This window comes from Capra hircus, chromosome 5, assembly GCF_001704415.2.
Source record: "Capra hircus breed San Clemente chromosome 5, ASM170441v1, whole genome shotgun sequence".
NCBI classification, from domain to species: domain Eukaryota; kingdom Metazoa; phylum Chordata; class Mammalia; order Artiodactyla; family Bovidae; genus Capra; species Capra hircus.
The window spans coordinates 62,429,194-62,455,121 of record NC_030812.1 but is presented as its reverse complement, the minus strand read 5'-3'; the positions used below and the strand labels follow the sequence as shown (position 1 = coordinate 62,455,121).

Sequence of the window (25,928 nt, the reverse complement as noted above, 5' to 3'; positions counted from 1 at the left end):
AGGTTTTCTATATGAAATTGATAAATCATCTGTTTATCATTGCCTAAATGTTTTCTAGATATTGCTCATCTGTTAACTTCCCCCCTGTTGTCCTTGTCCTTATGGTTTAGATCATTTTTGCAAAAGTTGTGTTATCATTTAAGTGAGATTTGAAAAGTAGCAAAACTAAATATGTTTGCTTAGCATGGAAGTCCTATTATTAACTTTAAAAGTGTTACCCCTCTTTCAAGGGCTTCCCAGGAGACATAAAAGACAGGGGTTCAATCCCTGGGTGTAGAAGATCCTTTGGAGGAGGGCAAAGCTCCTGACTCCAGTATTCTTGTCTGGAGAATCCCATGGACAGAGGAGCCTGGCGGGCTACAGTTCCAGGTGTTGCAAAGAGTTGAACATGACTGAAGCGACTTAGCACATACCCCTCTTATGCATATAATATAAAATTTTATGAATTTCTTTTTTTCCCAAAAATGAGTCTACTTTTTGATGACATAGTGAAAAAAATGGACTTTTTATCAATTCCTATTTCAATATTTTCATTTTGTTCCTCTGATTGCATTAGAAATCAAAATGTTTGTTGCTGTTTTTATGTTCTCTTGAGTCATTTTCATGTCCTGTTCTTCAACATGAACTTTGCAATTTACTAATCTTTGTCACCCAGTTTTTTCACTTTGTTTTCTTTCACACTCAACTTAAAATTAAATTATACATATTTTTTGGCTGATTTCCATAGCACAGTCACATAACTATGGCCAAAATTAAGCTAATTTCTTCTTGCTAACATACACCATGAGAAATTTATGTAATTTAATTGATGTTAAGATATTTAACTGACATTGATATAATATATTGGTATATATAAATTTAATTTCAGAGAACTTCATCTACAATAAATTTGTCACCAGGAGAAGTGGAAGAAGATGATGATGATGAAAACACTTGTGGGCCCTCAGGACTCTGGGAAGCATTAACTCCTTGTAACGGATGTAGGAATCTTGGCTTCCCCATTCTTGCACAGGTAATGGTTTACTTTCTTAAGATATAATAAAACATAAAAATGGTTGTCTAGGTTTTTAAGTAAATCTTTTTTATTACCCACTGAAAATCCAATTAGTATTTTATTTATACTTTGAAATTTTTCTTCAATTGAGGGTCAGTAAAATGCTTATATAACTAGCTGTACATGTATGCATAAGTCAACACATACTCTACATAATTATAATTTTATTTTGGTCATGATGCTAGCTCTAGAAAAATTGAGTTGTATAAGAGGTTTTAGTATTGATGAGTTTGAAATATTTCATTTTAAAGAATGCTGTTTTGAAATTGAATCATAATTCATATTTAAATAATAGTAAAATGATTTAAAAGAAATCATGTGAGAGCTCTCCAAAAGCATAGTGATTTTTTTTTCTTAGCATATGGAATATTGTAGAATAATGTGTGCCACTGACAATTATGCACTACAATCCCAAAATGAGAATAGAACACTAAAACATTGATTATAATTTTGAAATCATTTCACTACTCATTAAGTCACTTTTAATTCTATTGTATCACCCTCAAATTTTTCTTGTGCATTGTGATTCACAAGCCCTTAGAAGAGCTTCAGAAATAAATAAAACAAGCCGAACAGAATTAGGAAATTTGAAGCCACAATGAATTAATTTCTACATAAAGGTGAAAAAGCACTTAATATGAAAAATAGTGTAATGGCAAAGGTGTAACTACACAAAATATAAGTGGAAAAATAATCTAGGCTAAGAAAGAATTCAGTATATCTCAAAAATATTATTTTCTGTTTTGCAACAAATATGAAGCAATTGTGTTCAAGAAACCGTTACATGTTTTTACATCTATGTCATAATTTAATCACAGCCACTCAAATTCCAATATTGATTTATTGCACTTAAAGAATCTCTTTATCTTAATATAAACTATTTATAAAACTTTAAGACAATTTATACTAACCTTACAGAGTTGTTTTCAATATTTACCAGCCTGTGAGATCCATAAAGGTACACTATGTATTGCTCAGTGTCTATGATTTAATGCCAACATTGTTCCTGGAATATTGTCAGAATTACATAGTATTTGAATTAAATGATTTTCTATAGGGTTTCATTTCTTCACTTGTTGATGTTTGATAGAAACCAATGCAATCCTGTAAAAAAATTATCCTTCAATTAAAAATAAATAAATTTAAAAATGCTTTTATGTATTTAAAAGGGTGTGTTTGTGTGTATGTTAGTCAAGGGTATAGAAAAAAGGAAGTTAAGAAACATAGGTTTTGATTTTAAATATACTCTTATCTGCTTAACAGTTTACCAATAATTGAACGCTTTTACCTATTTTTTGGCTCATAAAATTAATATCTTTGTCTTTTTATTTTCAAAAGTAGAATTCTTATAAAATAGCAGAACTCTAAGCTATCATAATATATGACTGTAGCTGGGTTCTCCATCACCTTATTAACATTTACATTTATTTTTTAAATTTTAACTTATTTGGTTCTACTAGGTTTGGGAGTAGGCTTGGTAGTAACTTGCTTTTGTTTATAATTTTTAATATTTTTCTTTGCCATTTTTCGGTGTAGGCTTATATCACTTGAATAAATATTGAGTATTACTATTTTAATAGCTATATTTACCCTAAAATGTTTCCCGATCTGAAGCTCTTCTTTCTTTTATAATATTGTATGGGCATATGTTGTGTAGTTTTTTAACCATCAAATTCACTAAACTTTATGGTCTTTTTAAAAAATTCATTTCATCTAGAATTTCTTTAACAAAATTTCAAATATGGCTTTATATTTGTTTTTAACTTGTTGATATCTAGTTTTTCTATGACCTTACATTTGACAGCAGCTCTCATTCCTTTCATTATATGCCATCATGCTTGGCTTAGGTTTTTTTCTAAATGTCTTATTTTAATTTTCCTATTTTTAAAAACAATGATCCACTTTGATATTTTTGCACATATACTGCAGGAGAAATATCATTGTATTAAAACTGTTAGCTGACATGATTGTCTGCTTTTTTAATTTATATTTTATACCCTGTCAGGTTTAAAAAGTATTCTTATTGGGTTTTTAATTGTTACTGCTTAAAATGTATAAACTTACTTGAGATGCAGAACCTTTTTAAAAAATGTATTTAACAAATCAAACAGAATTATTTTACCAAATTTCTCTTCTAGTCTTCTTTTACTAATGTTCTCAATTGGTAATGGGTTCCCCTTTAATGTGTGTGTGTGTGTGTGTGTGTGTGTGTGTATGCTTAGTCATTTCAGTCATGTCTGACTCTTCATGACAGTATGGACTGTAGCCCTCCAGTCTCCTCTGTCCATGGGATACTACAGGCAAGAATATTAGAGTGGGTTGCCATCCCCTCCTCCAGGGAGCCTTCCTGACCCAGGGATCGACCAGCATCTCTTACATCTCCTGCATTGGCAGGAGGTTTCTTTACCACTAGCACCAAACCTCCCTGCCAATGCAGGAGACATAAGAGATTCCTGGGTGGGGAAGATGCCCTCAAGGAAGACATGGCAACCCACTCCAATATTCTTGCCTGGAGAATCCCATAGACAGAGGAGCCTGGAGGGCTAGAGTCAATGGGGTCACAAAGATTCAGACATGACTAAAATGACTTAGCACATATATATATACATATATAATTATAACAACATTTTTAATGTGATGGTGCAAACTATAAAAATACTTATTATATTTCACAATAAAATTAATGTGCAATGGTTTTCACACTGCTGCTGCTGCTAAGTCGCTTCAGTCGTGTCCAACTCTGTGCGACCCCAGAGACGGCAGCCCACCAGGCTCCCCTGTCCCTGGGATTCTCCAGGCAAGAACACTGGAGTGGGTTGCCATTTCCTTCTCCAATGCATTAAAGTGAAAAGTGAAAATGAAGTCGCTCAGTCATGTCTGACTCTTAGCGACCCCATGGACTGCAGCCTACTAGGCTCCTCCGTCCATGGGATTTTCCAGGCAAGAGTACTGGAGTGGGGTGCCATTGCCTTCTCCACTAGTATAGCTTAAAACATTTGATATGATGCTAAAAGCATCATATCAAATATAAGTTTTTCCTATAACTTGCAACAACTTTGAACTCAGGATTTTCTGGACATATGATTCTGTTATTGATGAAATTTTAAGGAAACTTTACTTAGAAGCCAGTTTTTTCAGATTTGAATTATTTTGGAGGCCATTAAAATCATTAAGCCATAAGCACAGTGCATATAGGGCCTCATGAAAAGTCACTACCTTACAGTTTGGCACAGGAGCCTTTGCAATGAGTGGAATTAGTATAGTGCTTAGCAGATTCCTTTATATTCAGATTTGCTGGATTGGAATAAATATAATTTATTCTTCTTAGCTGGATCTAGCAAAGAGTTATTGAATATCTTGTATTCAAAGTAGAGTGCTAAACTTCAGAAACATGAGGATTATGGAAATACAAACTTAATTGGGAGCTGGGTTACCTTTACATTCTGATTCTGGGCTTTAAAACTATATTATTTATCACTTTCAGATTCTTAGATTTTGTACTTGCAAAATTAGAACATTGCTGGATCTTCATTTCCAAAATCATTTAATTTCTAGTTTTTGTCTATATTTTGAATTGATCCTATATTCAAGTCTCATCTTTTTTCTGGTTTTTAGAAGGTATTTTCTTCTCTTACTGTGACTAGATTGTTGAAGTTTTTGTAAGAAGCAATTCCTTTCAAATTTATGAGAATTGGTAATTCTGAATAACAGGATTAAAATGAAAATATATATAATATATTGGGCACTTTAGTATAATTTCAAAGCAGTTAAATAAAATTTAAGCTGCGCAAAGAATTAGAAAAGAAATCAAGAATGAAGGGACTGGGAATATGAAGCCCTTTCTGGAAAGTATAATTAAGCTCAAATTTGTTTTTCAACATTCTTGGCAATAATAATCCCTACTATTTTGAAAATGGAAGTGAGAAGGGAGGAAGTAGAATTCAGAAGTGAGCAAAAACAAAGGTGGGGTTGGGGAAAGATCCTCTAGCGCAGATAATCAACTATTAGATACGGCCCAAGAATGAACATGGGAGTTACACTTTATAGCTCTCCCATTTGTGCTGTTGCAGTAGTACTTGGGAACTGTCTAAACAGGAGACAATCCAATAAACGTGCTGGGAATAAAATATAAAACTGTATCTGGTGTTTGCTCAAATGGCAAATCCAAATCTGAAATATTTGATTGACTGATATGCTCACAAAAAGCTACAGTGAGATCAGGTATTGTCTGGCCATAGGAAACTGAAGTCATAAAAGAAAGTGTGAGGGAAGGGAAACTTTTGAATGAAGATGAAATAAGAACAGAGAAGAATTTTGTTACTTGAGTTCAGTGAATGCAATAAATACATCTGAACAAATAAAGAACAGTGCTGTTTAATAAGAACTGCAATCCCATATACCTTGGGCTTTTTGTGCTGTAGGCATCTTGCTAAGCTTTGTTTCTTTTGCGGATGTTGGAATGACTTATGTGCATCTTGTTTTTTCTGTAATGAATTTCTATTCTTTCAAGACTCACGTAAAGACTCATCTGCTTTTTTGTCTAAACCTTCTCATCTGGAGTTAGGTATACTCTCACCCCAGTTCCCTGGCTTCCATGGCATTTCACTTCTGCCTCTGCCTGTTATTTACATCCTTGTCTCTCTCTTGGGCTTCCCAGGTGACTCGGTAGATAAGGAGTCTGCCTGTTCAGGAAACACAGGCAATGCGGGTTCTATCCCTGGGTTTGGAAGATTCCCTGGAGTAGGACATGGCAACCAACCCAAGGATTCTTGCCTGTGAAATCCCATGGAGAGAGGAGCCTGGGTTGCAAAGAGTCGGACACAACTGAATACGCACACACACTGTTCACACAATGCCTACGGTGATGCCAGATATTTTACATGTAACTATCTAAAAGAAACAGGTAACCTACTGAAGGTCATGGTTAGGTGTTATGTTGCTTTCTAGGCCTCATTTATGTTGTGCTGCCTCCTATCAGTTGCTTCTGTCCTTTGTTATTTATTTTCTAAGTTTTAGAAATTTCTTTGGCTAATAAATGTAGATCATAGATAGATCGAAATTTTTGAGAGTAATCTTTAGCATTTTATTCTGTCACCTGTTCATTTAATCACAAATATCAAGTGAAGGGAAGGCTACAGATAGCTCAGAGCCTGATTATAAATTCCTATTTAGTTTCACTACTACACTATATTGTTAGTAGAGCGTATGTTATTTGAGCAGAGAGTATGTATGGAGTTGTATTGTGGTGGATGATTTATTGCTTTCCTCCACAGTCTCAGATGAACCACCTCTGCACCGTGTACAGCTTTAAGGGCTTTGAGGCTCTTGCCTAAAGAGTTAATCCTGATGGGTGGAGACCCTCTGTTCACCACTGTGCTTACTCATGTAGCCTTCACTCTGTAAGGTTGAGATGAGGAGTCTGGATACTAAGCCTTTAACTGTTTTTGGAACAGGCTTACCAGTAGTCTCCACTCCTGCAATCCCTATACTCATGCTGCCCCATGGGGAGAGGCCAACAGCTCTTACTGATGGGCTGGAAGTGCCCTCTGAGAACACGAGGACTTGCAGTCCTTGCTAACAACAATCATAAGACGTGTTGAAATTAACCATAATGACCATGCTGACTGGGCTTCCTCCTGGATCTCTGAAGGTTGCTCCTGCTGGGCTGTTGTTTCTCTTCTGAGTCTGCAGACATGGTTACAGTCACATCCACAACACTAGTGGTGGTGCCTGTTGTTACAATTGCTCCTTGTATCAGGCTTTGTAGGCTCTGTAATTGCAGAAGTATGTGAACTTTTGAAGGCAGTGTAGTGGGAGGCATGTTACATTCATTCTTCCCCAGCATAATCATACTGCTGCTGCTAAGTTGCTCAGTCATGTCCAACTCTGTTCGACCCCATAGACGGCAGCCCGCCAGGCTCCCCCATCCCTGGGATTCTCCAGGCAAGAACACTGGGAGTGGGTTGCCATTTCCTTCTCCAATGCATGAAAGTGAAAACTGAAAGTGAAGTCGCTCAGTCTTGTCCGACTCTTAGCGACCCCATGGACTACAGCCCACCAGGCTCCTCCACCCATGGGATTTTCCAGGCAAGAGTACTGGAGTGGCGTGTCATTGCCTTCTGCATAATCATACTAAGTGGCTCTAAACTCATCAAGGTTTATGTAAAGGCTCTGAATGCTCACTCGATCTTGATTTATTCTATAGATAAAGGTAGCATTTGCCTAGGGGAAGATAAGTAAAGAAAGTGATACCAGTAAAACTGCTTCCTTCTCTTTCTGTAGCTAAACAACAAGAGCTTATAGTAAGAATTTTGAGCTTTCAATTCTACTCTGCCATTTGAGGCAAGAAGTTCTCCTACAGTATCTCTACAATGACCACTCCAGTTTTGCTGGAACAGTTTGTGTCAGTGAGAATATTTATTAAAATACACTTTTGTCAGTATTTATCCTGGTCAGGCGATATGTGCTTTAATAATTTGATGTATGTGTGTGTGTGCTCAACCAGGTCTAACTCTTTGTGAACCCATGGACTGTAGCCCACCAGGCTCCTCTGGCCATGGAATTTTCCAGGCAAGAATACTGATGGGGGATGGGGGGTTATCGTTTCCTGTTCCAGGAGATCTTCCCAACACAGGGATTGAACCTGCATCTCTTGCATCTGCTGTATCGGCAGATGGATTCTTTAGCGCTGTACCATCTGGGAAACCCAGTGTTTTGATAGGTACTAACAAATTATGCACATCTCACTGTCACTGATTAATACAAAAATCAGTACATGGCAGTTTTGAGGAGACATACATTCTGAAAAATGTCTGCCTACCTGGGTTGGAGTATATGTTCAAGAATAGATTGGGTGGTCAGGTCAGGCTGCTGCAGGTGGCAATATGATATTGGATATGAAATTAATGGTTGCTGACAGCTAACAAATCTCTGCAATACAGCCTTGGGGAACTCTTTGGAGAAGTGCTAGGAACCTCCTTAGGGTGCCATGGCCTCCAGATGAGGCTCATTTGGTCTTGAGTCCTTCCAAAAATTAGAGTATTTTCCAGATGAGCCTCTGTACCAAAGCCTCTGCAGGACTTTTAGCTGTTCTCCCTAAGCACCCTGGCCCCATCTTTTTGATACTTACCACTGGGCACTTCTTCTCTTTTCTTAAATCCAGTTATGTCCAGAATGTTCCTAGCTGGGGTGGCCCGGGCTCTGCTGTGAGCATTTACTGATGGTCTCAGGATATAAATGAGTTTTTTCCACTGAATAAAAAGATCCCCTCTATCTGTAGGGGGACACAGCTGAAGGTAAAAAGAGCGGCCAGTGGCAAGCTTCAGGCGGAGCTGTTGTTTTTTACTGTTATGAATGGATATCTCTACAAACTTCAAGGGGAACAGCCTGGTTAGCTCCAAGATCTGTGTAGGCTTTTTACCTCTCTTCTGGGCAGCAGGGCCGTGCCTGTTAGAGTCATCACAGATAGCAACTGGTTGGGCCAGCAGCATAACATCAGGCAGTGTGAGGTGGGGGCTGGTACGAACGATGCCCACAGTCACCATTTGGGCCCGGTTGTGCACATCAATCACTTCTCCTTTCCTGCTGACCTGTATAAAGTCACTCTCAAACACTGGTGCATATTGGAATATAGGGTACTCCCCCTTGTACAGTTGTCGCTGCAGTTTCCCCATGGAGGTATTAAACATACCCATGGCAAGACTGCTTTTGGCTGAGTAGTATGCTAATGTATATTGGCTGCTCTTCACTAACTTTTATCAAGATAGTTCCTAGAGCCTTCCCCAAGCCTTCCTTACCACACCTTGTAGAGCGTCCTGTTTCCCTGGTCTCTCCAGCAGTTGGGCTAACAGTGGTCTCCTGCAGACTTTGCCTCTGAGTGACTGAGGACAAGGTGTGGGAGCTGATTACTGACTACTCAGTGCTAGAGACAGTTTCTTCTGGACCTGACTGTGCCCTGCCTAGAGCATGGAGATATCAGGGCATGCAGAAGCCAGGCTTCCAGTAGATGTCAGGGTGTGCAGATATAAAGGTATGCAGTTAACAGGGTCCCAGTATGTCAGAGTGTACAGATGTTAAGATGCACAGATATTGGTATTCAATCATAATCCCATTGCATCTCTCCTCCAGAAACTGTACCTTTCAACTAAGCCTAAACTACCTTGAGGGACCCCTCTTATCCTCTCCTGCCCATTGTGACCTGGGCTTATTACACAGACCTTTGTCTATGTCATGCAACAGTCCCGTCCTCAGAGCAGGGTAACTGTCCTCTCTACTTTACCCATCCTCCTCACCAGGCCACACTGCCACAGCTCAGAAGACCACTCCCTCCTCCCCGGGCCCATCTAAGGATCTTAATACTTACTGAAAAATTGCTTTCAAAAGGGTTGGGCAAACTTTCTGTTAGGTGTGAGTTTAAAATATGCATATTCTCTTAACCAGCACTTCTAACTGCTGACAATTAGAATTAATTGTAGGCAATTTACCTTAAAGACAGTTGAACAAGTCGGTAAACAAGATGGATGTATAGAATGTTTATCAAGGTTTATTGTAGCAAAAATAATCATAAACAAGATTAATATCTTATAGTAAGGATTTGGTTAGATAGATTATGGAGCATTCTGTGAAAGAACACTCTGAAGTCATAAAAATGATTATGTAGTTCCTTATTTATTGAAATGAAAAGATATACCTGAAAATATTCTTTTAAGAAAAAGAAAAAAGCAAACGTTTCAGACTAGGTTTATACCTGTGATCCAATTTATATAAAATCATACATATGTGTGTTTGGGTATGAAATTGCAATATATTCAAATAAATGTTTAAAGTGCTTCTCCCTGGATGGTGTAATTTTTATTTTCTTTATATTTCCTGTTTTCTCTTGGGATACTTATTTACTTCTGTTAATGGGATGAATTAAGCTATTTTTATTAACAATATTTTTACAGCCACCAAAAATTTTATGTTTTGACCAACCCTCAAGTTGCTGAGATTTTCCCTAGACATCAGTACCCTACCTGTACAGTGGAAAGAGCCTTGAACATCATATATATGCTCTAGTCTTTACTATCAAATTGGTTTATTAAAGAAGTAGTCAGAAAATTTGCTATTATTGGAATGACAATTTACATAACACACATACATACACATGTAAAGCCATCTTTTTTGAGTTTTTTATCTGTCCTATAAGTAAAAATGAACACATTCTTTCCTTCATATCAAAGTATCTGGTTATTTCTGTAAATATGAATACTTTATTCGTTATTTTTTGAGAGGCTTAGTCACATACCAATAGCAGTTCTTATTGGCCTATCCAAAATCTTTATATTTTAATTTCCACTTCATGTTTACATTGTCTATAATTAGAAAAAAGAATAAGCCTAACATATTTAGTAATCAAACTAATCTTTCAAATCTATCCAAGAGATTCTGGTATTTGTTGAAAGGAATAGGTAGCACTAGATACAGTATAATTTAATTTAGGTGCTTTTTTAATATAAATTTGTTTATTTTAATTTGAGGCTAATTACTTTACAATATTGTGGTGGTTTTGCCATACATCCACATGAATGCATGAATCTGCCATGGGTGTACTCGTGTTCCCCATCCTGAACCCCCCTCCCGCCTCCCTCCCCGTACCATCCCTCTGGGTCACCCCAGTGCACCAGCCCCAAGCACCCTGTCTCATGCATTGAACCTGGACTGGTGATTCATTTCACATATGATAATATACATGTTTCAATGCCATTCTCCCAAATCATCCCACCCTCGCCCTCTCCCACAGAGTCCAAAAGACTGTTCTATACATCTGTGTCTCCTTTGCTGTCTTGCATACAGGGTTATTGTTACCATCTTTCTAAATTCCATATATATGCATTAGTATACTGTATTGGTGTTTTTCTTTCTGACTTACTTCACTCTGTATAATAGGCTCCAGTTTCATCCACCTCATTAGAACTGATTCAAATGTATTCTTTTTAATGGCTGAGTAATACTCCATTGTGTATATGTACCACGGCTTTCTTATCCATTCGTCTGCTGATGGACATCTGGGTTGTTTCCATGTCCTGGCTATTGTAAACAGTGCTGCGATGAACATTGGGGTACATGTGTCTCTTTCAATTCTGGTTTCCTTGGTGTGTATGCCCAGCAGTGGGATTGCTGGGTCATAAGGTAGTTCCATTTACAGTTTTTTTAAGGAATCTCCACACTGTTCTGCATAGTGGCTGTACTAGTTTGCATTCCCACCAACAGTGTAAGAGGGTTCCCTTTTCTTCACACCCTCTCCAGCATTTATTGCTTGCAGACTTTTGGATCGCTGCCATTCTGACTGGCATGAAATGGTACCTCACTGTGGTTTCGATTTGCATTTCTCTGATAATGAGTGATGTTGAGCATCTTTTCATGTGTTTGTTAGCCATCTGTTTGTCTTCTTTGGAGAAATGTCTGTTTAGTTCTTTGGCCCGTTTTTTGATTGGGTCGTTTATTTTTCTGGAATTGAGCTGCAGGAGTTGCTTGTATATTTTTGAGATTAGTTGTCAGTTGCTTCATTTGCTATTATTTTCTCCCACTCTGAAGTCTGTCTTTTCACCTTGCTTATAGTTTCCTTTGTTGTGCAAAAGCTTTTAATTTTAATTAGGTCCCATTTGTTTATTTTTGCTTATATTTCCAATATTCTGGGAGGTGGGTCATAGAGGATCCTGCTGTGTTTTATGTCGGAGAGTGTTTTGCCTATGTTCTGGTCTTACGTTTAGATCTTTAATCCATTTTGAATTTATTTTTGTGTATGGTGTTAGAAAGTGATCTAGTTTCATTCTTTTACAAGTGGTTGACCAGTTTTCCCAGCACCACTTGTTAAAGAGATTGTCTTTAATCCATTGTATATTCTTGCCTCCTTTGTCAAAGATAAGGTGTCCATAGGTGTGTGGCTTTATTTCTGGGTTTTCTATTTTGTTCCATTGATCTATATTTCTGTCTTTGTGCCAGTACCATACTGTCTTGATGATTGTGACTTTGTAGTAGAGCCTGAAGTCAAACAGGTTGACTCCTCCAGTTCCATTCTTCTTTCTCAAGATTGCAGATACACTGATTTTCTTAAAAGCACTTTCATGCCATGCACATATGTTACAAGATTCTTATCTTAGGCTTCCATTAGACCACTGAACTAATTGCCTTGTCTCCAGGGAAACCAGAAGCAATATTACTTATAGAGCCTAAAGACTTTCACAATTTTTTCCTAACCAGTCATCAGAACAGCAACAGTAGAACCTCTCTTATGTGGCCTGATAACTATCATGTGTAGCGTTCTGGCAAATATGTCTATTTTCATTGAGTCTGATGAATTTTTATCTGGAATTCCTCTAGATATTTAGAAAACTATCTTAGGATTTGCTTCAATAGTTAAGAAGCTGAGATGGCTAAATAAGAAATCAACCTGAACCTGAGATTAACAAATTCTTGGAAGACTGACCTATGCAAACTTTGGTGTGATTAATGTCAGAAAATGTTTTGCCTATGTTCTTTTCTAGGAGTTTTATGGTATCATGTCTTATATTTCAGTCTTTAAGCCATTTTGAGTTTTTTATTTTGTCCCAGGAAAGAGGCATTTAATCTTTATTTTTTAACGTGGACATTCTGTACTTCTGGTCAGTGCGCCTTTTTTTTCTTTTTCTTTAATGATTAAAGCAATGTGCATTTGGCCACAAACAGGCTGTTTTAGTTAGCATAGAATTCAAGTTAAAGAATGTACAAGCTAGAATGACTTCCCCATACCTCAATATGTAAAAGTTTCTTTTATTGATAATCAGAAGCAATTAATTGAATTTCAATAATTAAGTATGCAGTAAAGCCTTAAAATAACATTAGGAATGCAAATGTCATTGTAGGACCTCTTTCTTTTTTTATATAGAAATTTAGTTGATTTACAATATTACATTAGTGTCATATGTATAGCATAGTGATTCAATGTTTTTATAGATTATATTGTTTATTTTTGTATATGATATGCGTGTGTTCTAATTTTATTGATTTACACGTGGCTGTCCAACTTTCCCAGCACCACTTGTTGAAGAGACAGTCTTTTTCCCATTTTTATATTCTTGCCTCCTTTGTCGAAGATTAATTGACCATAGGTGTTTGGATTTATTTCTGGGCTCTCTTTTCTGTTCCATTGATCCATATGCCTGTTTTTATACCAAAAGATACATATACTCTTATGTTCTAGCAGCACTATTCAGAATAGGCAAAACATGGAAACAACCTAAAATATCCATCGACAGATGAATGGACAAAGATGTCATATACAAATACAATGGAATACTACTCAAACATTAAGAGGAACAAAATAATGCTATTTGCAGCAACATGGATGCAGTTAGAGATTATTATGCTAGGTGAAGTAAGTCACACAGTGTGCCTGTGTCAGGCAAGTGTGATATCACTTATATGTTGAATCTAAAATATAACACAAATGAACCCATCTACAAAACAGAAACAGACATAGAGAACAAACTTGTGGTTGCCAAGGTGGAGGGAGGAGGGAGCGGGATGGACTGGGGTTGGTAAATGCAAAACAGTTACTTTGAGAATGGATAAAATAAGGTCCTAATGTATAGCACAGGCAACTATATTCAATATCCTATGATAAATCCTGCTGGAAAAGAGTATAAAAAATAACATAGATATGTATAAAACTGAGTCACTTTGCTATACAGCAAAGAATGGCATGACATTGTAAATAAACTATATTTCAATAAAAACTGTTTTAAATAATTTTTTGTGTAAATGCAGCAGCTCTTAGCTTTCTGTACAGTTAGACATTCTTATAGTAAATTTATGTTCCTTCTCCTCTCTATAAGAGATTGAGGTAAATTATCAGAATTTAACCTCCTGGGCCTTATATGGGGCTTCCCTGGTGGCTCAGAGGGTAAAGTATCTGCCTGCAATGGAGGAGACTGGAATTTGTTCCCTGGGTCAGGAAGATCCTGTGTTTGTCATCCCTGAAATTGAGATGATCCTTTAGGGATCTTTCAACTCCAGAATAGTTATGCTTTTGTGATAGGAGTTTAACTTTCCCTCCTGTAATAAAATTACTACATACTTTGGGAATATTTCAAACAATAATATGACTTAAGGAATTACTCAGATATTAATAGCTCTGGGAATTTGTGATACAACCATAATCTTATTCTTCTGCTAAATTTCCTCTTGCCAAAACTTTTAAAAGAACTAATATTTGAAATATGGAAAAGACAAAGCTGTTAGTTCAATAAGGTGAGCATTCAGTGGGAGCAGTGCTTTGTTGTTCAGTTGCCAAGTTTGTGTCTAACTCTTTGCAACCCCATGGAGTGCAGAATGCCAGCCTCCCCATCCATCACTATCTCCCGGAGTTTGCTGATTTATGTCTATTGAGTCGGTGATGCCATCCAACCATCTCAACCTCTCCTACCACCTTCTCTTCCTGCCCTCAGTTCTTCCCAGCATCAGAGTCTTTTCCAATGAGTGTACTCTATACATCATGTGGCCAAAGTATTGGAGCTTCAGTTCAGCATCAATCCTTACAGTGAATATTCAGGGTTGATTTCATTTAGGACTGACTGGTTTGATCTCCTTGCAGCACAAGGGACTCTCAAGAGTCTTCTCCAACACCACAGTTCAAAAGCTTCAATTCTTCAGCGCTCAGCCTTCTTTATGGTCCAGCTTTCACATTCATATATGACTACTGGGAAAACCATAGCTTTGACTAGATGGACCGTTGTTGGCAAAGTAATGTCTCTGCTTTTTAATATGCTGTCTAGGTTTGTCATAGCTCTTCTTCCAAGTAGCAAGGTTCTTTTAATTTCATGGCTGCAGTCAATGTTCACAGTGATTTTGGAGCCCAAGAAAATAAAATTTGTTTCCACTTTTCTCCCTTCTATTTGCCATGAATTGATGGGACCAGATGTTATAGTCTTAGTTTTTGAATGTTGAGTTTTAAGCCAATTTCTTTTTACTTTTCTTTCACTCTATACAAAGGCTCTTTAGTTCTTCATTTTCTGCCATTAGACTGGTATCATATGCATATTTGAAGTTGTTGATATTTCTCCTGGCAATCTTGATTCCAGCTTATGATTCATCCAGCCCAGCATTTCATATGATATACTCTGCATAGAGGGAGTTGGTGATGGACAGGGAGGCCTGGCGTGCTGCGATTCATGGGGTTGCAAAGAGTCGGGCACGAGTGAGTGACTGAACTGAACTGAACTCTGCATAGAAGTTAGATAAACAGGGTAACAATAAACAGGCTTGTTATTCTCCTTTCCCAATTTTGAACCAGTCTGTTGTTCCATGTCCAGTCCTATCTGTTGCTTCTTGCCTACATACAGGTTTCTCAGGAGACAAATAAGGTGATCTGGTATTTCCATATCTTTAAGAATTTTCCACAGTTTGTTGTGATCCACCCAGTCAAAGGCTTTAACATAGTCAATGAAGCAGAAGTAGATGTTTTTCTGGAACTCCTTTGCTTTCTGCATGATCCAACAAACGTTGGCAGTTTGATCTCTGGTTCCTCTGCCTTTTCTAAACCCAGCTTCTGCATATGAAGTTCTTGGTTCACATATTGCTGAAGCCTAACCTGAAGAATTTTGAGCATGACCTTGCTAGCATGTGAAATGAATGCAGCTGTATGGTGCTTAGTTGCTCAGTTGTGTCTGACTCTTTGTGACCCCATGGACTGTAGCCCACCAGGTTTCTCTGTCCATGGGGTTTCTCTGGGCAAGAATATTGAAGTGTGTTGCCATGCCTGCCCCTCCAGGGGATCTTCCCAACCCAGGGATTGAACCCAGGTCTTCCACATTGCAGGTGGATTATTTACCATCTGAGCCATCAGGGAAGCTCAAGAATACTGGAATGGGTAGCCTATCCCTTCTTCAGGGGTGCTCCCTGACACAGGGATTGAACCAGGATCTCCTGCATTGCAGGTGCGTTCTTTACTAGCTGAGCTACCAGGGAATTTCAGAGCTACCAGGGAATTTCAGTTGTACAGTAGTTGGAACATTCTTTGGCATTGCCCTTCTTTGGGATCGGAATGATAACTGACCTTTTCCAGTCCTGCGGCCACTGCTGAGGGTTCCAAATTTGCTGATGTATTGAGTGCAGCACTCAATATGTCATCTTTTAGGATTTTAAATAGCACAACTCAAATTCCATCATCTCCACAAGTTTTGTTTGTAGTAATTCTTCCAAAGGCCCACTTGACTTTACTCTCCAGGATGTCTCGCTCTAGGTGGGTGACCACAGTATCATGTTATTTGGGTCACTAAGACTTTTTTGTAAAGTTCTGTATATACTTGTCACCTTTTCTTAATCTTTTCTGCTTCTGTTAGGTCCTTACCACTTCTATCCTTTATCATGCTCATCTTTGCATGACAAAGATGGGTATCTCCAATTTTATTGAAGAGATTTCAGGTCCTTCCCATTGTATTGTGTTCCTCTATTTCTTTGCGTTGTTCACTTAGGAAGTCTTTCTTATCTTTCCATGCTTTATTCTCGAACTCTGCAGTCAGTTGGATGTATCTTTTCCTTTCTTCCTTCCCTTTTGCATTTCTTTTCTCAGCTTTTTGTAAAGCCTCCTCAGACAACCACTTTGCCTTCCATTTCTTTTTCTTTGGCATGGTTTTGGTCACAAAATATGGTTAAACATTTGAAACAGAATTTGGTTAATAATGAATATGGCTGTAGTAGACAGATTAAGTCCCTTCTCCATATTCTAACCTTTACAACCTATGATTATGTGATGACCTTATATGGCAAAAGGACTTGCAGATGTGATTAAGTTAAAGATCCTGAGGTGGAGAGATACCCTGGATTATCCATGTGGACCCAATGTAAGCACAAAGGTCCTTATAAGAAAAAGAATGGAGGGTTAGAGTCAGAAAGATATGTGATATGTGATGGTGGATGACACCAACCTTATGGTAGAAAGTGAAGAAGAACTAAAGAGCCTCTTAATGAAAGTGAAAGAGGAGAGTGAAAAAGTTGGCTTAAATTTAACTCAGCATTCACAAAACTAAGATCATGGCATCCGTTCCTATCACTTCATGGAAAATAGATGGAGAAACAGTGGAAACAGTGGCTGACTTTATTTTGGGGGGACTCCAAAATCACTACAGATGGTGATTGCAGTGAAGAAATTAAAAGATGCTTACTCCTTGGAAGGAAGGTTATGACCAGCCTAGACAGCATATTAAAAAGCAGAGACATTACTTTGTCAACAAAGGTCCATCTAGTTAAGGCTATGGTTTTTCCAGTGGTCATGTATGGATGTGAGAGTTGGACTATAAAGAAAGCTGAGTGCTGAAGAATTGATGCTTTTGAACTGTATTGTTGGAGAAGACCCTTGAGAGTCCCTTGGACTGAAAGGAGATTAGTCTTGGGTGTTCATTGGCAGGACTGATGTTGAAGTTGAAACTCCAATAGTTTGGCCACCTGATGCAAAGGGCTGACTCATTGGAAAAGACCCTGATGCTGGGAAAGATTGAGGGCAGGAGGAAAAGGGGATGACAGAGGATGAGATGGTTGGATGGCATCACCAACTTGATAAACATGGGTCTGGGTTGACTCCAGGAGTTGGTGATGGACAGGGAGGCCTGGTGTGCTGTGGTTCCTGGGGTCGCAAAGAGTTGGAATGACTGAGTGACTGAACTGAACTGAGTTGAACTGATGTATTAAAGCTATAAAGCCCTTGTCTAATGCTACATTAGCTGTATCACACATATTTTTATTTTGTTTTTCTTTGTTCAGTTCAGTTCAGTTCAGTCACTCAGTTGTGTCTGACTCTTTGTGACCCCATGAACCACAGCATGCCAGGCTTCCCTGTCCATCACTGACTCGCAGAGTCCACCCAAAACCACATCCATTGAGTCGGTGATGCCATCTAACCATCTCATCCTCTGTTGTCCCCTTCTCCTCTTGCCCTCAATCTTTCCCAGCATCAGGGTCTTTTCCAATGAGTCAGCTCTTTGCATCAGGTGGCCAAACTATTGGAGTTTCAGCTTCAACATCAGTCCTTCCAAAGAACACCCAGGACTGATCTCCTTTATGATGGACTGGTTGGATCTCCTTGCAGTCCAAGGGACTCTTAAGAGTCTTCTCCAACACCACAGTTCAAAAGCATTAATTCTTTGGTGCTCAGTTTTCTTCACAGTCCAACTCTCACATCCATACATGACCACTGGGAAAACCATAGCCTTGACTAGACGGACCTTAGTCGGCAAAGTAATGTCTCTGCTTTTGAATATGCTGTCGAGGTTGGTCATAACTTTCCTTCCAAGGAGTAAGTGTCTTTTAATTTCATGGCTGCAATCACCATCTGTAGTGCTTTTGGAGCCCCCCAAAATAAAGTCAGCCACTGTTTCCACTGTTTCCCCATCTATTTCCCATGAAGTGATGGGACAAGATGCCATGATCTTCGTTTTCTGAATGTTGAGCTTTAAGCCAACTTTTTCACTCTCCACTTTCACTTTCATCAAGAGGCTGTTTAGTTCCTCTTCACTTTCTGCCATGAGTGATGTCATCTGCATATCTGAGGTTATTGATGTTTCTCCCAGAAATCTTGATTCCAGCTTGTGCTTCCTTCAGCCCAGCATTTCTCATGATGTACTCTGCATAGAAGTTAAATAAGCAGGGTGACAACATACAGCCTTGACGGACTCCTTTTCCTATTTGGAACCAGTCTGTTGTTCCATGTCCAGTTCTAACTGTTGCCTCCCGACCTGCATATAGGTTTCTGAGGAGGCAGGTCAGGTGTTCTGGTATTACCATTTTTTTCAGAATTTTCCATTGTTTATTGTGGTCCACACAGTCAAAGGCTTTGGCATAGTCAATAAAGCAGAAATAGATGTTTTTCTGGAACTCTCTTTGCTTTTTCAATGATCCAGCAGATGCTGGCAATTTGATCTCTGGTTCCTCTGCCTTTTCTAAAACCAGCTTGAACATCTAGAAGTTCACAATTGACGTATTGCTGAAGCCTGGCTTAGAGAATTTTGAGCATTACTAGCATGTGAGATGAGCGCAATTGCGTGGTAGTTTGAGCATTCTTTGGCATTGCCTTTCTTTGGAATTGGAATGAGAATGGACCTTTTCCAGTCCTGTGGCCACTGCTGTGTTTTCCAAACTTGCTGGCATATTGAGTGCAGCACTTTCAAAGCATCATCTTTCAGGATTTGAAAGAGCTCAACTGGAATTCCATCACCTCCACTAGCTTTGCTCATAGTGATGCTTTCTAAGGCCCACTTGACCTCACATTCCAGGATGTCTGGCTCTAGGTGAGTGATCACACCATCGTGATTATCTTGGTTGTGAAGATCTTTTTTGTATAGTTCTTCTGTGTATTCTTGCCACCTCTTCTTAATATCTTCTTTTTCTGTTAGGTCCAGACCATTTCTGTCCTTTATCGAGCCCATTTTTGCATGAAATGTTCCCTTGGTATCTCTAATTTTCTTGAAGAGATCTCTCGTCTTTCCCATTCTGTTGTTTTCCTCTATTTCTTTGCATTGATCGCTGAAGATGGCTCTGTTATCTCTTCTTGCTATTCTTTGGAACTCTGCATTCAGATGCTTATATCTTTCCTTTTCTCCTTTGCTTTTCACTTCTCTTCTTTTCACAGCTACTTGTAAGGCCTCCCCAGACAGCCATTTTGCTTTTTTGCATTTCTTTTGCATGAGGATGGTCTTGATCCTTGTCTCCTGTACAATGTTATGAACCTCTGTCCATAGTTCATCAGGCACTCTATCTATCAGATCTAGTCCCTTAAATATGTATACGTTAAATAGTGACTATTTTAGGCTTTGATACTATATGATCTCTGTTGCAATTTATTAAATAACAACCTTAGTTATGAAAATGGGCAGTTGGCTGTATTTTTGCTGAAGTTTACTGACCACTGGACTATGGAATAAAAAAATTAGAACTCTACTACTGATAGTGAAATCCATATCAATATGATCTATTTGGAAATATTTTATGGTGATAAAAATTTTATCCTGTGCAGAAAAATAAAAACTTATTAAAAGAAGGCAAAAAATGTATGCTTTTATAGGTAACAAGTCTCTGAAGTGCCAGTTTCTAAACTTTCAAACTCAAAGTACAATTTCACAGAAATAATTTTAGATGTTCAACTTAAACACATTTCTCAGCAACTGAAACCACATTTCAGTTGGTATAGAACCACTCTGGACTTTTAGAAGCTAAATTCTAAATGAGATGTGTACCCTCTGTGGTTTGTGAGATGAGTACTTCTTCCAAGTGTTAGTGAGCAACTAGTTGGTGCAAAACTATTAATTCTGTCAAAGTTAAGGCCCAACTCAAATGCTTTTTCCTTCCTAAAGGTTTAGTCAGTCCTCCCCTGCCAGAAATATTTCTCTTAATATTCAGATAACTTATTTTTTTCCATCTGTGAATCTCTCCCTTTTATTATGATTATGTATGTGTGTGTATATATTTATATATAGTAGGTCAGTTGCTCAGTCATGTCTGAGTCTTTGCAACCCCATGGATTGCAACATGCCAGGCTTTCCTATCCTTCCCTATCTCCTGGAGTTTGCTCAAACTCATGTCCATCGAGTCAGTGATGCCATCCAACCATCTTATCCTCTTTCACCCTCTTCTCCTCTTGCTCTTAATCTTCCCAGTGAGTCGGCTTTTCTCATCAGGTGACTGAAGTATTGGAGCCTCAGCTTCAGCATTAGTCCTTCTAATGAATATTCAGAGTTTATTCCCAATATCTATTGTTTTAGGTTGTAAGCTGCCTGAGGGCAGTGTCTGTGTTTAGAAATGTTTATGCTTCAGCACACTCTGCTTTATGCCTTGCACTAGGCACTCAGGCTATGCTAATTAAATTCTGAATTTTTCTTGGTATCTTCCTTATAGGTAGATAAGCTAGAGTGGTATAAAAAGCATTCATTTTGGTAATCTGAATTATAATTCTCTCTTGATGACTTGCTAAGAATACATCCAGCCTCTCTGAATCAGCCTCAGTTGCCACATTTGTAAAATGAGGATGATTCCATACATTGTTTTGTGATAATTAAATGAGTTGACCAGTGTCATGTGCCTACAGAAAACCTAACACATAAAAAATTACCTTTATTTTGTCTAATGGATGTATGCAGTTTTTGTTTTATACACTATTCGGTGAATCAAATATTTTAAAAAGAATGAATTAATAACCCATTAATAAGTAAATGTGAACAATGCAAAAAAGGCAAATTATATCTCCATTGAGTGTTCATTAGTAAAATGTTACATTGTTTTCTGTATCTGTCAACAAATATTTTATCCACTGTACTTCTTACAGTTACCTTACTAGTAAAAATAAAGCTCTATTTAATTTGAATGAACTCCTAGAAGCACTTTTATTACTTACTTTAATTCCGGGTGCAGCTGAGATTTGGTCCTACTTATTAGGCTTCTACATTCTGAAAACAGATAAAATTAATAGGAATTATAAGGGAACTTGTTAAAAGAAAAATGGTGTCCACTATCTTTTTATATCCTATGGATGAGCAGTATATTTTATACCAGAAGGGAGAAACAACCATAAACAAAAAATGAAGATTATCACCAGTCTTGCTCTTTTTTATATTTTTGGCATGTTTTTGCCTAGGTGTGATAATGCACCACAACTCTTCAGTGAGACTCTGCAATCCAGCTCTGCTCAGGCTAGGCCATGATATTCCCTTTTCCATGTGCCTCTTCCCCCTGTTATCCTGCTCCTTACCAAACCCAGTTTTCCAAGATGGTTTTTCACTCTACCTAATTTATGTTATTCAGCCCTTGCAGCCTCTTGCTACAGTAGCTTAATGTATTGGAAAAGTGAGTAAAAAATTACTTCTTGTTGGGTGCAAGGGTAAGGGGCTGGGATTGGTATGTATCAGAGAGGGGATACATACAACTCTATGAAGAGAACAAGTGAAAAGGGAAAGGAAATAATAGGTGAGTGATGATGAAAGGAAAATGGTAAGGTAGATGGAGAAGAAAAAAAGAGCTGTAGGTTCTATTTGTAATCTAGAAATGTAGAATGTAGGTTGTATTTGTAATCTTTGACTGCAAGTGGTATATTGATTTTTCAAACATATAGTGATGATAGGAATACAAGGTGGAAGCTGGAGCAATTTGTCACTGTCACCTGAATGTGAAGAGGAAATTATAGAATGTTATATACCTTTGATGAGTCATTTTTCAATGCAACGAGTGGACAGCTGGCTACCTAAAATACATTAAAAATGTATTATTTCAAGGGCCTATCATTTTATGATAATTAAGTTTGTAATTTACTCTTAAATTGTTTTGTTTATAGTAACATATGTTGCAACAGAAAAATATTTAGAAACTAATATCAGTTCAGTTCAGTTGCTCAGTTGTGTCCGACTCTTTGCGACCCCATGAATTGCAGCACGCCAGGCCTCCCTGTCCATCACCAACGCCTGGAGTTCACTCAGGTTCACGTTCATCAAGTCAGTTCTGCCATCCAGCCATCTCATCCTCAGTCGTCCCCTTCTCCTTCTGCCCCCAATCCCTCCCAGCATCAGAGTCTTTTCCAATGAGTCAGCTCTTCGCATGAGTTGGCCAAAGTACTGGAGTTTCAGCTTTAGTATCATTCCTTCCAAAGAAATCCCAGGGCTGATCTCCTTCAGAATGGACTGGTTGAATCTCCTTGCAGTCCAAGGGACTCTCAAGAGTCTTCTCCAACACCACAATTCAAAAGCATCAATTCTTCAGCACTCAGCCTTCTTCACAGTCCAACTCTCACATCCATAAACGACTACTAGAAAAACCAAGACTTGACTAGATGGATCTTAGTCGGCAAAGTAATGTCTCTGCTTTTGAATATACTATCTAGGTTGGTCATAACTTTTGTTCCAAGGAGTAAGTGTCTTTTAATTTCATGGCTGCAGTCACCATCTGTAGTGATTTTGGAGCACCCAAAAATAAAGTCTGACACTGTTTCCACTGTTTCCCCATCTATTTCCCATGAAGTGATGGGACCAGATGCCATGATCTTTGTTTTCTGAATGTTGAGCTTTAAGCCAACTTCTTCACTCTCCTCTTTCACTTTCATCAAGAGGCTGTTTAGTTCCTCTTCACTTTCTGCCATAAGGGTGGTGTCATCTGCATATCTGAGGTTATTGGTATTTCTCCCTGCAATCTTGATTCCAGCTTGTGTTTCTTCCAGTCCAGCATTTCTCATGAGGTACTCTGCATATAAGTTAAATAAGCAGGGTGACAATATACAGCCTTGACGGACTCCTTTCTTATTTGGAACCAGTCTGTTGTTCCATGTCCAGTTCTAACTGTTGCTTCCTGACCTGCATACAGAATTCTCAAGGGGCAGGTTAGGTGTTCTGGTATTCCCATCTCTTTCAGAATTTTCCACAGTTTATTGTGATCCACACCGTCAAAGGCTTTGACATAGTCAATAAAGTAGAAATAGATGTTTTTCTGGAACTCTCTTGCCTTTTCCATGATCCAGCAGATGTTGGCTCTTTGATCTCTGGTTCCTCTGCCTTTTCTAAAACCAGCTTGAAGGGAATTTACGGTTCACGTATTGCTGAAGCCTGGCTTGGAGAATTTTGAGCATTACTTTACTAGCATGTGAGATGAGTGCAATTGTGCGGTAGTTTGAGCATTCTTTGGCATTGCCTTTCTTTGGAATTGGAATGAAAACGGACCTTTTCCAGTCCTGTGGCCACTGCTGAATTTTCCAAACTTGCTGGCATATTGAGTGCAGCACTTTCACAGCATCATCTTTCAGGATTTGAAATAGCTCAACTGGAATTCCATCACCTCCACTAGCTTTGTTCATAGTGATGCTCTCTAATGCCCGCTTGACTCTTGACATTTCAGGATATCTGGCTCTAGATGAGTGATCACACCAGCGTGGTTATCCAGGTCGTGAAGATCTTTTTTGTACAGTTCTTCTGTGTATTCTTGCCACCTCTTCCTAATATATATTAATATATTTCAGTTCTTAATGTAATCTTTAAATTTCCTTAGGTCAGGACATTTCAAAGACAACTATTTTTACATAACTTCTTGGATACAATTAATAAAGCTGATTCCTTTTAATGCCTTGATTTCTTCAACTATATACAGTGGGATTGTACATACTCAGTTGTTTTTATATGGTTAAACTAGCCTCCAAAACATGTTGGCATATCAAAAGTGCTTCTTTTGGAGATCATTTTGTTTTGTGCCTCAAAAATCAGAAAAGAAAAAAATCAGAAAAGATAATATCAAATGTCTTTCTAATTCTGTCTTTCTTTTGGTTTCAGAATTTTAGTTCATAGTAATATTTTAACATGCATGTTACAGTTTCTTAATTCTAACTTGTTTTCATAGTTCTTTTTCCATTTATGTGGTCACTTTGAAATATATTATATATTTCATCTTTGCTGCTGCTGCTCAGTCGCTAAGTTATGTCCAACTCTTTGCCACCCCTTGGACTGTAGCCATTCAGGCTCCTCTGTCCATGGCGTTTAGAATACTGGAGTGGGTTGCCATTGCTACCTCTAGGAGATTTTCCCCACCTAGGGATTGAACTCCCATCTCCTGCGCCTCTTGCATTGACAGCATATTCTTTACCACTGAGCCACCGGATTTTTAAAAATGATTTTGTTTTTCCTAGTTTTAAATATTTCTGTGATACCTTGATAATGGAACTCCTGACAATATGAATTCTGGGGACATTGGTCATTGTCCAGCATTTGGATGAACCTGAATCTTTTAGACAGTAAGAAATAATGTAAATCATTCTAAATAGTTCCTTTTACATGTTTGTATCATAATGCAGTCAATAAAACAGTTTAATAGACTTACAAAAAGAATCCTTTAATTGAGGAGTATAAATGCTTTTAATTGCAGCCATTCCTTTGAGGGTTATCTGGGTAAGAAGCTGCCTGGCATATTGTATGCTAGAGCACAGTACCCAGTATTCACCCTCTGCAAGGAGACTTTCTGGATTAATATCATCATGCCTTAGCCACCACTTAGGTCACCTATCATCACTCAAACTCTCGTCTTCCTATTGCTCTCATTGAACTCAAATTCCCTTCCCTTCTCTTATTTCCTGCTGTTGCTGCTGCTGCTAAGTCGCTTCAGTTGTGTCCAACTCTGTGGAACCCCATAGATGGCAGCCCACCAGGCTCCCCCGTCCCTGGGACTCTCCAGGCAAGGACCTGTCTGTAAATCAGCAGAACTCCTATAGTCTTATCCTCTCCTGTAAATGTTTCTTCATGTCTTGGCCTTATTCAGAAGTATTTTTATTTGCATATGTATTAAATGCAGTACTTGGATGCAATCTCAAAAACGACAGAATGATCCCTGTTCATCTCCAAGGCAAACCATTCAATATCACAGTTATCCAAGTCTATGCCCCAACCAGTAACACTCAAGAAACTGAAGTTGAATGGTTTTATGAAGACCTACAAGACCTTTTAGAACTAACACCCAAAAAAGATGTCCTTTTCATTATAGGGGACTGGAGTGCAAAAGTAGGAAGTCAATAAACACCTGGAGTAACAGGCAAATTTGGTCTTGGAATATGGAATGAAGCAGGGCAAAGACTAATAGAGTTTTGCCAAGAAAATGCACTGGTCATAGCAAACACCCTCTTCCAACAACACAAGAGAAGACTCTACACATGGACATCACCAGATGGTCAACACCAAAATCAGATTGATTATATTCTTTGCAGCCAAAGATGGAGAAGCTCTATACAGTCAGCAAAAACAAGACCAGGAGCTGACTGTGGCTCAGATCATTGCCAAATTCAGACTTAAATTGAAGAAAGTAGGGAAAACCACTAGATCATTCAGGTATGACCTAAATCAAATCCTTTATG

General features: G+C 38.2%; 2 protein-coding genes across 11 annotated transcripts in view; one reads left to right on the top strand and one right to left on the bottom strand.

Moving 5' to 3' along the window:
* Window positions 1–25,928, top strand: part of ANKS1B (ankyrin repeat and sterile alpha motif domain containing 1B) — a 1,150,317-nt gene that overhangs the window by 290,787 nt on the left and 833,602 nt on the right. For all 10 annotated transcript variants that reach the window (XM_013964004.2, XM_018048142.1, XM_005680487.3 and 7 more), the window contains exon 9: window positions 869–1,012. In XM_013964004.2, the coding sequence (XP_013819458.1) occupies window positions 869–1,012 (144 nt within the window). The remainder of the gene's footprint in view (window positions 1–868; window positions 1,013–25,928) is intronic.
* FAM71C (family with sequence similarity 71 member C) overlaps window positions 6,392–25,928 on the bottom strand; it is a 46,293-nt gene continuing 26,756 nt past the window's right edge. The window contains exons 2-3 of the mRNA XM_018049011.1: window positions 8,184–8,801; window positions 6,392–6,624 (exon numbers count right to left, since the gene is read on the bottom strand). Coding sequence (XP_017904500.1) covers window positions 6,392–6,624; window positions 8,184–8,801 — 851 coding nt within the window. The remainder of the gene's footprint in view (window positions 6,625–8,183; window positions 8,802–25,928) is intronic.